Source organism: Falco biarmicus, chromosome 10 (genome assembly GCF_023638135.1).
Source record: "Falco biarmicus isolate bFalBia1 chromosome 10, bFalBia1.pri, whole genome shotgun sequence".
Classification (NCBI taxonomy): domain Eukaryota; kingdom Metazoa; phylum Chordata; class Aves; order Falconiformes; family Falconidae; genus Falco; species Falco biarmicus.
In genome coordinates, this window is record NC_079297.1 from 7,122,741 (window position 1) to 7,137,830 (window position 15,090).

General features: G+C 42.8%; 1 protein-coding gene across 2 annotated transcripts in view; it reads right to left on the minus strand.

The window, feature by feature from the left end:
* The window catches only part of PREX1 (phosphatidylinositol-3,4,5-trisphosphate dependent Rac exchange factor 1), a 165,197-nt gene extending 150,713 nt beyond the window's left edge, over positions 1 to 14,484 (minus strand). For both annotated transcript variants that reach the window (XM_056353309.1, XM_056353308.1), the window contains exon 1: positions 14,078 to 14,484. In XM_056353309.1, the coding sequence (XP_056209284.1) occupies positions 14,078 to 14,239 (162 nt within the window). In that variant the 5' untranslated portion in view covers positions 14,240 to 14,484. The remainder of the gene's footprint in view (positions 1 to 14,077) is intronic.
* Positions 14,485 to 15,090: the final 606 nt, after the last annotated feature.

Genomic DNA, 15,090 nt, shown 5'->3' on the forward strand with positions numbered 1-15,090 from the left:
GATGTGCATATTCTGTACACAGAAAATGCTGATACTGCAAGGTGACAGCCACCTGCTAGAACAGGCTGAGCTTTCCCAGCTCCTCCTGGCTTCAGCACCCCACAGGATAAGTCCATTGAGATAGCACAACCCTCAAAAGGTGCTCCACCAGGCATAATGCAAAACAGAATATCATCCTAAGTAATCTTTCTTTTTTCCATTTCCTCTGCTACTCAGTGTAACTGCAGTAAACTTCCAGCACCATTCACCAACAAATAAAGCGAAGTTTCATCATCTTGATCTGTTCACTACATCAGAATCAAGATGCAGCTAAGTACCTTAAATATTTAAAGAAAGAGAGGCCTAACAGCTGAAAAAAGGAAAACACGCATTTCCTCAGGGAATGTTTTGCTCACTGAGTAAAGAGTAAGAAAGCTTTGCCCCATTTAGCAAACCTATAAAAACCCAAACCCAACCAAGAATAAAAAGTAATAAAAACTGTGCACAATTTTTGATTTATAAAAACAGGACCTGCCCACAGCTGCTTTTTTCAGAGAACCATCATAGTTGAATTGTGAAAAACTCTGTAATGGTGTAATATGTCTGCAATGACCTCTTCTAATTCCAGAGGTACTGATCTGTCCTTCTTTTTGACTCCTTCCATTCATCTAGAACCAGTACTTTTTCCAACTGCATTTAGTTGAAAAGTCTCAACTATACCTTAAATTTATTTGTCCATTTTGTTTTTAAATGCTTTCTGCTCATGCTCCCTAACGTCTAAGTGCAGTTACTCCAGCAACTACTACTACTAAATGCTTAACAGAGAAGGAGAAATGCACAGAAGTGAAAAAAAACATGGGCAGTAAGATTATGAACTTTGAAATCCACTGCAAGGAAAGGCAATGGTGAACCAAGAATGTTGGTGCAATGTGAAGGCCTGAACACAGCAAAATTCTAGAAATTCAGTGGTGGCAAAGCTGGAGATCTGACTTAGTAAAAAGCCCAGCAAAGCAGATACTACAACAATAAATGCACTGGATTTTGTGTACCCTGTACCATTTAATGACTAAGTTAAAAACTCCAGTAGTACTTTTGTCTTATACAAGTAATCGGTAAATCTTACTTTTCAAGTATACCTACCCAAAAAATCATCTTTGGTCTATATAGGCTGAAAATCATTATTTATTTACAAGTTTTCAGAACACGTTCTCCTCACATGTGAAGAAACACTTGTGCCAATGCAAAGGAGGAGACATATTTGCAACAGGGATAATTTCACATGTAAAGTTACAGGAGCTAACAAAGGAGCCAAACTCAGAAAAGTATCTTCCCAATATCCACATCTTTTTTTCCTGTTGAGGGATCATGCTTCTGACATCAGAATGCTCATAGCTAGCACACTCCTGCAGCTCCCTTTGGAAATCTTCCCCCACTGTTCTTCCCTTATTCTGTGTCTTGTCAACACCTTCTTCTCACAAACAGCTGCTTCCCATCTGAGCTGATTCCTGAGCATAGTGTCAATAACACAACAGAGACAGAACCACCAGCACCCAGAGGGATATGAGCTAAAAAATTATATGCAAATGTCCAGCAATTATCATTTGAAGCCTTTGATTTTTCCACAATAAAAAGGGAAGTAAATAAAACAGAAATGAGCAAGAGTCACCTCATGTGAAGGACCGAAGTGCTTTCAGTCTACGATATCTCAGCTCACAACTGTTAGTAATGACACTCAGAATTAGGTAATTAACAGCCGGTTCCTTTTCACACTGTCCTAAAGTAGTCCCACCCATTCAAACTGTATTTCCTTTCTGTCTCCTCCTCCACAGATCAAGAAAATAGAAGACCTCAAGTAATAACAAAATTCTATGGAAGGCTGACAAAACAGATTTCCAACACTTCTAATTCCTCAGAAATAAACCCATTCAGACCAGCCACCAAGACAGAAAAGTTAGCACTGGTCTCGGTCTCAACTCTGCCATGGGCATCACTGTTCAACCAAAGTCCTATTTCAGCAAGATATTCCACAACCTGGGGTGGGACCTCAGGCTATGCCTACACTAGTAAGCTAACAGTGCCAGGACATGGGCCTGAGCCTTGCAATTCTGTTAGAAAACCTTTAGAATATTTCCTAGCATCCTTTGGCCCGGGTCTAGCATTCTCCTAAACAATTCTCAGACACAGTGCCAGAGTTAGGATGGGCCAAGGATCATTCCCAATAGGCAGTCTGAATGCAGCCATCCTACTTTGAGACTTGGAGAATTCAGTGGTACAAGACAAGACCAGACCAGATCATGCCAGTTGGCCTCAGGGCCAGAGAATAAAGCCTGGCACTGTTTTGTTTATTACATTTGTAGCCTAAGTCACTTGCTCAACAGTACAACCCATTAACCACTGATCAGACCTAACAAGACAGATAAACTTTCACCTCCATGCCTTCTCCTCTGTGACATACATATTAAATAGCACACAGCCTATTCATATATACCTATATTAGGCTTGTCCATTGTTCCCACAACAACCTGGATTCTGTTTAAGAATCGGGTTTCAGGGTCCAAAACATTTTACCAGGTCAAAAGTTTTACAACCTTCTGTTATTGCCCCTTCAAACAAAATAAAAGGGGCTTCTTTAGCCACCTAGTGATGAGGTTAACAGCAAAGGGCTCCCTGTGAGGTGATGAATTCAAAGCAGTTGTCAGATTAGACAGAAAGTCCCCTGGGACCAGAGACTTCACTGTGTAGCTAAAACCCACCCACCTATCTGAGATAAGAACGCACTAAAATGCAAGTTCTTATCAGGAGTCTCTCCCCAAAGCAGGGCCCTCCACCAGTGACACACAACACTTTGAGTATCAGGGAACTCCTCTCTATTGTCGGCTTCCTCAGGCACCAAAATAATCCCTGAATGAGACCTTTTATGTTTTCCCCTCTTTCCTGACATGGATCCCTCATCTATCCTATGGAGGGTTGTTCAAAGTTACTCAAACCACACTAGGATGCCAAAAGCATAAGCAGGCAAAACCTTCAAGACAAAGTGTTATCACTGAAGTGATATACTGTAGGTAAGAAAAATGTGTAGATGGTGTGGATGACATTGCTAGGCTTTTTAAAATCTAAGCCCATTTCATCATGTGCAAAGGTAGCTAACATCTGACAGCCATCCAGTAAAATGAGTCTCACAGGTTCAAAGCTGTTTCTTAATAAATTGCTCAGTGACAACCTCAGCAGTCCAGGTCACCAGTTGCAAAGGATTGGGTTAGCCTCTCTCTTTAAAAGTGGTCTGCTCAGGGAAGGGGTGAGTAGCATGACCTTTCAGTGATCAATATTTGCTCATTCTGACACATTAGAGCAAGACACATTAGCAGAAAGGACATGGGTTTGGTATCACTGGTAGTGACACTGGTTCACAAACGTGCAATCACATCAAGCTTCACACCCAAAACACACAGCCAAGCAGTTCCTAAATATATGCTTGAAGGAGCCCTGAAAATTTTGGCCCTAATGCTTAGACAGTGGCAACTAAACAACTAACAAATCCACAGGGAATATGTAATCAGCACTCTGCATGTTAGACTGTTTGCCTTTTCTTGGTTTGTTTGGTTTTTGTTGTTTTAGGGTTTGTGTTGTGGTTTGATTTTGGTTTGGTTTTTTTTTTTTTGGGGGGGGGTAGGTTGTTTGTGGGGTTTTGTTTTTGTTTTTTGATTTGTGTGGCGTTTTGGTTGGTTGGGTTTTCTTACACTGAAAGCATATTACTGGGCCAACTACATGATGACTAGTCCACAAAGATTTTTAATGACTAGAAGGCAGTGCTTATTAAAAAAAAAAAAGAAAGTGCCCTCATTTTACATAGGCTAAGTGGTTTGGGAACCAAAAATTAACCTGTTGGCACAAGAACTGACCACAAGCAAAACCAGAAGTACAAAATGAAAGTCAAGTTGAGAATGGTCACAAGATTTACTCCATGAGTCATGAGACATCAGATAAGTTGCAGCAAAGTATTATTTGTGTGGACGATATGCTTCCATAAAAATAATTATAGCAATAGCAACAGCTGTGAGATCAACCCAATATCATTACATAAACATAAATATTCCTTTAACTCAAGTCCACAGTCCCATCATCTCAGTAACCACCCTAATCAAGGTGTAGAAATCTACTGCCCTCTCTGCAACTCCAAGATATATGACATAAAATTGCATCTCTTTCCAGAACTGTAGGAAGTCACATTGCCAGCCAGTTTGTGACAAGTTCTTGTGCTAACAGCACAGAGTGAAAAAGCAGGTGAGCTTTCATACATAAGCATCATGATGCCCAAAACGGTCAATACCTGTCTTTCTGTCACTAGGTTCCAAGGGGCCTATCAGAGCTGCCATTCAGCTTTGAGCAATCAGTATCTCATGGCTTGACATATGGCTATCAGCTGTGTAAGCAATGAGTTATTCTTCTAAGGAGGAGGGCTCATTAGGAAGAGCGAAGGAACTGTTTTCTCGCCACCAAGCTGTTTTCTCTTACTCTGGTCTGGAGATCTGCAGTTCAAAGGGAGCCAAGACCTCTTCAGATGAGTGGCTTCTACAGAAGGGTGATGGAAAGTGTATATGCAAGAGTCGGGCATTTTAATTCAAATAACCACCCTGACATTCTCTCCCAGTACAGATCTACTGCAGTTCTGAATGTCTGCTACAGCTTGATTCGATCGTATGTGCAGAAGGCAGCGTTAAAGCTTTATTCAGGCTTGGCCAGGTAATCAAGCAGGAATCTTCATCTGCAGTAATACTGAAATCCAAGACTTCGCTCAGGTCTTAGGCATGCTGTTGGTGCAATCCCCAGTCCAAGCCTCAGTTTATGATCCAGCAGGGCATAGTAAAAGGTAGCATTCAGTCTCTGTGTGAGAGATGGCTTTGCATGAATTGCATTGCTCCATAATGAAGTCTCTGTGGTGGACTGAGAAACTACAATATTGCATATTTCAATTCTTTTTCTTGACTCTAGTTGTTAAAGGCTGAGAATGCTGCAGTCATTCCCACTGCTGAATCTGAACTCTTCAAAACAGATAAGAAACATAGTAAGATAGCAATGCTTCCAGTCTGTCCTTCAAAGAGACAGGACTGGTTGCTTCACCACAAGTTTAAAACACAACACAAAATATTGAGACAGAAACAAAAGGGCAAAGGGGGCCAGGAGAGGAGTGGACTGAAGCCAGTCTAACAGAGGAGGAAATGCCAGCCACCCTATGCTCCAAGTCCAGCCCTACTTTTTACATCCTTAATTCAAACAGCCTTCATGCACTCTGAAACACCATCACCTTTGATTGCACTAATCAAGGGATCATCTGTCAATTCAGAGCACTTAATGGAAATACTGCCATGTAAATATGGATTACTTATACCACCACAATATGAAGACAATGGTAATAAACAGCAGCATTAGTGAACTACACATGCTTTCCCATCATCTAAAGTACAAAACAAAAGGGTCTGGCTGAAAGACCACTGCAAAGAAACTTTGGTGTGTAGTCAGGGAAACCAGTAGATGCAACCATTCAGAACAATTTCAAAGATTTGATCCACAAAACAGATTTCTGCAATCATGGCAATTGCTATTTACAAATGGAAAGGAAAAAAAAAACTTTCACAAACCAGATGAGTCCACAGAATACATCTTTATTTCAAGAGTATCTTGAAAAAGAAAATTTGAAAGTCTTTGCCCCAAGAAAGCCTGGTCCAACAAGATCTGAGAGGTCAAATAAGGTTTCCGCAAAGCTTCATCATTAAATCCCCATTTTGTGCAAGAAAACTGATGGTAGTCTTTGCAGATAATGAAGGCCTAGGGGATAAGCAGATATATGTGGGTCAGCAGTACTCTCTCTGGTGGTGATCACTATAGACTGCCATTGCACAGCGATTTCAAACATCAAAGTCAAAAACACACATTACCATTTACATCCTAAAACATACAACCGTGCAAGGCCTTTACCAAGAAAACACCCATTGCAGGCTGTGAATCCCTTTGAGGCTGGAAACGAAGACAACAGAAAAGGAATTCTACAGCTGGAAAGGAGTGAAATTCACACATAATCCCTTACATTTTCTTGCAAGTGCCTGAAGGAAACAATAGGCTGGCAACAGAAATAAGTCATTTCTCAAATGCTTCATCTGTCACAGACTCATCTGGATGGCTGCAGGCAGACACTGCACTTGAGAGATCCTACCTTTTTCAAGCCCCACATGCTTTCAGAGTGGGTACCTCTGGGACTGCCAGGATTTGAACATAGGAAAGCTGGCTTAAAAACACCACTCTCCTCCCCTTAAGGAGGGTTCAGTGTTGCTTTTCCAGGCTACATCTCAGAAGTCTAATATTTAGACTGCTCCCATAAATCCTCTGTGTAGACACCTAGTCACGGTCACTGGTATGAGCAACAAGTTGTCCTCAAATACATGTACAAACTCAGATAAACCTTTCTTAAGGCTCCTGTGCTAGATAATGCTCCTGTATAATGTACAAAAACATGAAAAAATCCGTTCCTTCACTCAGTACTGCTAAAGCCTTGGGAGTGTCTTGTGCTGCTTTTTAGGCACTAGAGTTCAAGAAACATATAGATTAGAGAATCCAGATAACACAGGAATTATCAGAGCTAAAATTAAATCATTTTGGGTAAAAATTTAAATAATTTGACAATTTAGTCTAAAATAATTTGTGAAAACATCCATGAGATACTTGAAGGACTGATGCAAAGAGAAAGAAATCACCTTTGCACTCATCGAAAAAAAAAAAGATTAGACATTACATCAGGTATCAGGAAGACATTTCTAATAATAAGGACATCTGAACACCAGAATAAACCATCAGAAACAGCCCTCCTTTCAGATCCAAACATGATGGGATAGTTTGTCAAGATCATCTCCAACACTAACGATATAACGTAAAACTGTAGAACCGTAATTCCCATGCCTGCAAAGCAGTACTCCTGCCAATGGCACAAACACTGTGTGACCTGCGAAGTAGAAAATTAGCAAAGTTTTCACACTTTTTTCCTCCTATATTTAGGAACAAACACGCTCCCATAATGGATATCAGTCTGCTTCCTACAGAAATCAGCCAAAAATTTTGTCAAATCAAACATGCATTCAGCTACATGTGCAGCAACTCACTCAATTTCTGCTGCGATGCTTGTTTCACTTTTTGATCCACGTGCCCTTTCCTACCAACGCCTAGGGTCTCTGTCCCTCCTTTACACTCACTCAGCTCCCAGACGGCTACAGCAAGTGAGTTTCAAGGTAGAGGCACCAGTGCAGTGCTGAGAAAGCACAGGGCAGCCACCCTCCCCCTGCTCTCCCCCCCAAGGGATCATGACACATGTTCAGACAACAACTGGCACCCCTGAAGCGAGAGGGAGGGACAAATGGCAAAAGTGCTGATTGATGGTACCACTGCAATTCAAAGGAGGAAGAGATGCAGAGCCAGAGTCAGGTCAAACACCTCATTCTAAGAATGTAGTAAGACCAAAGTAGATCTGAGATAAAGCATAGCAAGGGTCAGATGCACACCAAGCTGGAACGAGCTAAGGGAAGCAAAGAGAAAGGAGTTTTAGTTCTCACCTGTGCGACAGTAAACTGGTGAAACTACATAGGGGATTTATTGATATTTTCTCATTGTGGAGATTCCATGTGAGTGCAACAAGAACTGAAAAGCTTTGTTCATATGAAAAGTCTGCTGTACTCCTATACATCTTTGATTTGTAAAGCCTCGCTACAAAGGGCATGTGCTGGTCACACAATCTTCCAAGTGAAAATTAAGCTCAGACATGCATCTCAGAGCAGAACAACCTGGGAATTCTGTGTCCTCCATCCTTGCTCTTGCACCTATGGATCATAAACTAGCCTCCACAGACCACAGGCTCAGATAAATAAATATTTTCAGAGCTTTCTCTTTGCTTTTCTGTTTTTCACTGCTGCTTCACTTTCTACATCCAGACTGCTTCATGTTTTCTCTTTGTATCCAGAGCAAAAGAACCTTCTAATTTGTTTGTATTTCAGCCTATAGCAGCTAATTTTGCACTACACTTAGCCTGAATAGAAAACTCTACTTGCAGAATTGCCAACCCCAAACATTCAAGTCATAACACAAGCCCCTAAACACTTAAGAGCATTTATGTTTTGCTAATGTTATAACTTCAAACTTTGCTTTACAACCAGAAGGGCTACAAACATGCCATTGAAAATGAAAGCAGCAATCTTCCTTAATTTACATATGTCAGGAACCAGGCTTTTAAGAAAAATGCCCCATGTTAAGACTCAACAGTAGAAAATTTGATCATTCACAGTCATAACTGGCTACTGGTGACTGCACATAACCAACTGACCCAAAACAACAGAACAGCAAAGCTAATTTAGACCACTTCTAACCAAATTACCTCTTCCATCTCCTTCCTCTCCCCAATTGCTCTTTTAGCTGTCTCACAATAAAAGAGCAACATTACCCAAACCATATGGCTCGCCTTCCAGAATCAAGAGTTTATCTGCATCTACTGAAGGTGAAACAGGCGGAGGACAGTGTAGGACAGGAAACCACACCTCACAGCTGAGACAAATGGTCTGTTTGCTACTCTGCTACTCTATCTGAGCACCAGAGCCCTAATCCTGGATGCAAACAAGATTGTGAAATATGAAAAAAAAAAAAAAAGAAAAAAAAAAGCCTGTGATGTTTATCATATTTCAAGATGGGTGGAGTGCAAAATCCAGAGACACTAGAGCAATTACAGCTACAAAGCAAGCAAGAAAAGGGAGCATAACATAAATATTTTGAGTCTGCAGGATGTGGGTTAATTTATCTGATGGCACGCATGTCCTAATGTAACATATTTATACAATTGATAAGATGGAAAAAGACTTCCAGTCTTCATATAAAAATAAAGGATGGCATAATATTAAAACCTAAAAATAGTCCTGGTATCAACATGATACCTGTCTGATAAGGACAGTTAAACTTTCATACAGTTTCATGCCTGCACAGAACACACAGCAATTGCTCAAGCTAGAAGTACGTCCTGTCATTCTGACGTTACAGTTTACAAGTTGGTGGTTTGTCTTTTGAAAGATGAAAGAGCCATATTTATATACAATGTGGAGAATAATTTGGCTTTATATACTTGTAATTACTGAAGTTGTGGGAGCTTCACGTGCAGGTCAGAGCCAAGTGTTCAGTGAAATTAAAGACAGCAAAAAAAAAAAAAAAAAAAGAAAAGAAAGTGCATACAAGAAAATACCTACCTTTGCAATCTGGTGTATTAGATAACTACTGTTACTGCACTTTCACATGTAATTCATATGATTATATGTACAAACTGGTTAACCAGACTTTTAAATACTGACATCTAACTGTTGTGTACCCACTATTCAATCTATTCTTGGAATGATGGTCAGTGAGTATGTCTGAAATTACTCAGGATTCCTGTGCCTCCTTACTTGAAAGCTGGTCTTTAATTTGACCAGGATTCTGTGGAATGACCATGCAGCATTCAGACAAACCACAACCTTTCTCTTCTCAGTGAATTATCTGTGACTTTTCCATACAGACTGACAACACAGGCAAGAACAGATACCTAGAGAATGGGTAAGCTTAAGGGCTGCAACGCTCAGACACCGCACCTCAGTACCTTAAGACTCTGCTGTCAGCCAGATATTCATGTGCAAGACTGCATGCCACCAGACAAATGCTTTGACATTTACCCAACCGGTCACTCAAATTATCACCTGGTTTAATTTTGTCACACTAACAAGAAATATTTACAAGAACACATACAAAATGTAAACATTTCTGCATACGTTGCAGAGAGCTAAGACAGGCCAAAGGGAGGCAAAGGATTAACTGAATCTTAAAGTCTGGAGACTGAAAATCCTTATGGTTTATGATCTCACCAAGACTTACAACAGAATTATCTGCCTTTATCTCTTTGAAGTTTATCTTACTACATCAGTAACTTTTAGTAAAGTTCATTAGCTTCTGACAATTTTCCACTATGCTTATTTGATCACTAGTTCTTTAATGATGTTGGCAGCAGTACTTTTTCATCCATTCCCTGTAGTTCTCCATGCTGTTTAAAAGGTTCGGCTGTGTAATGAGCCTTTACGTGGGGAGCTGGACTAGATGATCTCCAGAGGTCCCTTTCAACCCCAACGATTCTGTGATTAGTAAAGTTAACTGCAGTATTATCTATTAATATTCCTGATTTACACAGCATTTCTTCAAGGAGGATTCTGTATTTTGCAACATCATACCTGCCTAACAAAATGGCAGATAAGAAGAACACAATATAGCATGTGCATATTCATAATTAAATCAGTAACTTCAGATCATCAGCTACGAGCTGGCAGAAGTGTTTGCCCCCTCCCAGCATGGTAGCTCCTCATTTTGATGCTTAATCTAGGAAAAGCAAGACTATCAAAATCATGATATATCTGTATTATATTACCATTTAATATAAAATCCAGACTCTGTTTAAAAAAATAGCTATATGCCTTGGAATTGATCATCTCACCTAGTGATATCTGGAACAGACCACAGAGAAAACCTACTGGGTTTCATTCTCTCCACAGTTCTGATACATAATACTGTAACGTGACCTATCAGCAAGAGTACCGGAAACTAAACACAAGCAAAACTGACTAGGAACACCTTCTTTTGTCCAAAATCCAATGGAATAAAAATGTTACAAACAACATATGCAGTGAAAAATTAACTCTACATATTAAACCTAACAGACTGAATAGCCTGATTTAGCTGTAGTGGCATAGGACATCTAAGTTAAATTTGCAGCTATTACTCCATTTGTCAGAGTTACTTGAGGTATGAAATATAACAGATTCTAGAGACTAAATTTTATTTAAGTAGGTAAACATCTGGAGCATTTTCATTAAATGAGTACAAAACTCACAGCAAAATCTTCTTCATGGTGACTAACACAATTTTTATTGTGAGAAAAGAGAACTCCATGTTCTCTGACTTTAATGATACCCACTTTATTAATCTATATTTATAGTGAACCTACTTTCCCTGCAACTTAGCGGGAAAAGGTTTCTAAACATACAAAAAGAAAAAGGAAACCCTTCCTTCAACATGATTACATATTAGTCTAAAAAGGACCAAAATACTCTCAATAAATCCAAGTTACTTTGATTTATTTGCAAATCCATAGTATTAAATACTTAGGAGATTCTTTTACATTACCAGGAAACACAGGAAGCTGCTGCTAGCAAGCAACCTCAGTGCTGTGAATAAACCCATAGAATTTAGTTATTTGCTTTTTAAAACATTGTTTATTGAGAATACTTAATGGAGACTAGGGCTTCAATAGCAAATATTTAACAAAGAGCACAAATTCCCTCACCTAACCTTTTTCTAATGCACAACTGTCCCATTCTACTCAGGGAAAACTCTTTCTGATGACAGAAAGATATGAGATTTAGCCTTCCTTTATTTATCAAAGCTATTAAAGTTTCTTAAGCAACAGAACCTGTACCCCACATATCTCTCATCTTAAGTTTGACAGGAACAAATTTCCATAAGGTCTGGGAACTGCAGCTGTCCTCCTCAGAGGAACTGCAGTCTTTTCTCCACTACAGCCAAAATTGCTTCTGCAACATATGGAAGTATAATCAATTTCAGTACAATTCACACTATAAAAAAAAAAACAAACACTAACAACCTAACATCACCCAACCACATTTGAATGTTAACTAGATGCTTTACCTCAGAAAACATAATAGGTTACATTTATTTTGCACTGGGTAGGTGCTACTCACAGAGAACATGAGATGGTAAGAAAGAGACCCCTGAGGCAAGAGCAGCAGTTCCTACGCAGTAATGCCAGGGCACTCAGAAAAACAAACTAATGCAAGTAAAGTGGACTTTATTTGTGAAGCCCAAGTAGATCTGAGAATACAGGGTCCCAGTGGTACAACAGCACTTCTATTAGTGTCATAAGGCAAAACTGGTGCCTTATAACTGCCTGTATTCCAGCGACTATATAAATGATATTATCCTTGTGTGTCACGTCAGCTGTCCAGTGTGGTAGGCAGGGCAGAATTCCTTCCTTTGTAATATCTTGCTGGAAGGTATTAAGTTATGGCCATCCACCCAATTTATGCAGAAAATAGTTCTCACTCCAAATTTTAAAAATTTCATCCTGGTAGTGCTTTTTACCCTCGCATACTGCAGTAGATCCTCATTCTTCTTTCCTCGGTGCTAACACTGTTCAGCTACCTGAATGCAGTTGTAGAGCAATTCAGCTCATAAGAACTAGGGTCAATGACTGAAGTAAACTGTCATTATTTAGGACAGCACACAAACATTTGACACATGCTTAAAGTTAAGCCTGTGTGTGAATGCTGTTCTAAACCAAGGCCTAGAGATAAGAAAGATCCTATCCCTCAGTGCTTTATTCAAACATAATTACCAAAACACAAATTCCATAGGAGGGGTGAAGCTGCACTATCAGAATCAACCCCCCCAAGATACTACTACAGCCAATCTACACCTAGTAGACAATAACAAGCGACTGTGAAGGGCTCTAACTACAGTGCCATCCCGACACCACAGCCAAGCTAGTATCTTCTGCCATTACCAAAGGCATAATCCTCACTACTGCTCTGATTAAAACTACCATGTTAACGAATATAACGAATATAAAGCCTTATTTTGAAAATTCCATTAGTTAATACTGTGAATGCATTTAACTACAAGAACATAAGCTAAAAATATATGCAGCCTGAATCTGCATTCCAGCCTGTAGCTGACAAAATCTCAAGTTCAGTACTTAGGACAGAGGAGCTTTCTGAGTGTTTTTTTGTTTTGTTTTGTCTGTAGGGTGGGGCAGTTCTGCAACTTGCAGCTTTTTTAAGATCTCCTCACAGGGAGACAGAATCCCAGTTCTAAAAGAAGCTAACTGGCACGTCAGTTGGAAGCCTTCTGAAATTAAAGACTCTGAGTTCAACTGTTCGAGAAAGAAAAGGATTTAAGTAGAGCCTTGTCCATCAAGCAACCACATCCTTTTCATTTATCTTTTATGCTAGACAGTTTGCCACTTGGGTGAATCTGAAAAACACCAAAGACAAACTGATTTTAAAAAAACAAACAAACAAAAACCTTGCCAGAAAGACAGGTCAAAAAGGGTCCAGGGTCTAAATCCATTTAGATGAAATCAGGGGTTAGTACTTATCTAGCAAAACACCATAAAGAATTTCTGCCCTGTCCAACCTTTTAGAAATCTCTGCAGAGACTTCCCTTGCTTTGATTCTTGATCTGTGTGATCAAATAGTTTCTTCTTCTTCTTTTTTTATGGCATATCTGTTATCTAGTAACTTTTACTGCAGGCTCTTCTAGTTATTTGCAGGAGTGTGGTGGTATGCTGATGAATTCCACATCTAGAGCCTACATAAGAAAAAGGAAATACCCAGATGGAATTTTACTTCTGAACTAGTCCGTGGATAATTTCAGAGGCGGGTATAATTGTCTCCACATGCACAGACACTCCCGGCCCAATCACATATTTATGTTTATCATTAAAGCAATATATATTTAATACTTATTTATAAAATAACAAGCAATAAGGGTTTGAGCTTCCAAGTGGGCGTACCAGCAACTTCGAAACAACAACAAAAGGGATGAGGCATCCTGAGAAGCGATTCGGTCCTGGATCTGTCCCTGCCACCCCCCAGCGAGGCAGAGGCACCAGCGGTCCCCGCGGCCCAGGCGCCGCCGGGATGCTGCCCGGCCCGGCGCTCCAGCGCTCCGGCGGCAGGCAGGGCTTTCCCTCACCGGAGGGGGACGACGCGGTTGTCGGCGGTCCCGCTCTGCTCGCGGCGGCCCCTCGCACATCACCCCCCGCTCAGCCTCTCGAGCAGAAGAAACTCCCCCTCGGTGGAGCGGGCCTGGCTCCCGGCACTTCCCACAAGTTGTGCCAAGCGCTGCCGCGCCGCCGGGACGCGCTCGCAGCCCCCGGCCCGCCCGGGGAGGAGCCGCTCCACTCCGCACCGGGCCGCCCGCCCAGCCCCCCCGGTGCCCTGAGGGGGCTTCCCCGCCCGCGCCCCGCGGCGCTGCTCACCGACTGCAGGAAGTGGAGGGTCCCCACGTAGTCCCGCTCGGTGCTGAGGATCTCGTTGAGGACGCAGAGGCGGAGGCGCAGCTGGCGGTCGGTGTCCTTGGGGCAGCCGGCGGGCTCGGCGGCGCTGGGGGCGCCGGGTGGCGGCGGCGGCGGCGCCTCCATAGTGGCGGCCGCGGGGCGAGGCGTTCCGCTTCCCCGCCGATCTCTTCGGCCGCCTCAGGAGCCCCCCATGGCCGCGCGGTGCCCGGCGCGGCTGGGCAACGGCACCCCCTGCCGCCCCCTCGGCCCTGCCTCGCTCGCGAGTGGAGGCGCTACAGGGGCCGCTCTCCGAGGGGAGCCCGGCTGCGGGACATGCCGGAGTAGCGGCGAGCGCTCGGCGGCGAGGCGGCGTTGAATGAAGAGGGAAGGGAAGCCCCAGCGGCGGGGAGGGGGGGAGCGAGAGGCGGGCGGGGAGGGCGGGGCGGGGAGGGCGAAGCGGCGGAGCCCGGCCCCTGGGGGCCTGGCCGGGCCAGCGGCGGGCAGCGGCCTGGCAGGGCGGGAGCGCGGCCTCAGCGCCCCCGCGCCTGCACACCTACGCAAGCCCCCGCACACCCGCATCTCCTCACCCCACGCGCTACCTCAGCCCACCAGACCACACACACGCACACCATCACACCCGCACTCCCTCGTCCCACTCACAAACCTCACACCCGCACTCCTCCCTCACACCCACGCTCACACCTGCTTCACACAAACTCACCTCATACACACACTCACAGCCCTCACGCTGCACTCACTTCATACCCGCACTCCCTCACACACAGTCTCTCACACCTGCCTCACACCTGCACTCCCTCACACACCTCTCACACCTGCCTCACACCGCACTCACCTCATACCTGCACTTCCTCACACATCCACCCCCTCACATCACACTCACTTCATACCCGCACTCCCTCACACATCCACCCCCTCACATCACACTCACTTCATACCCGCACTCCCTCACACATCCACCCCCCTCACACCACACT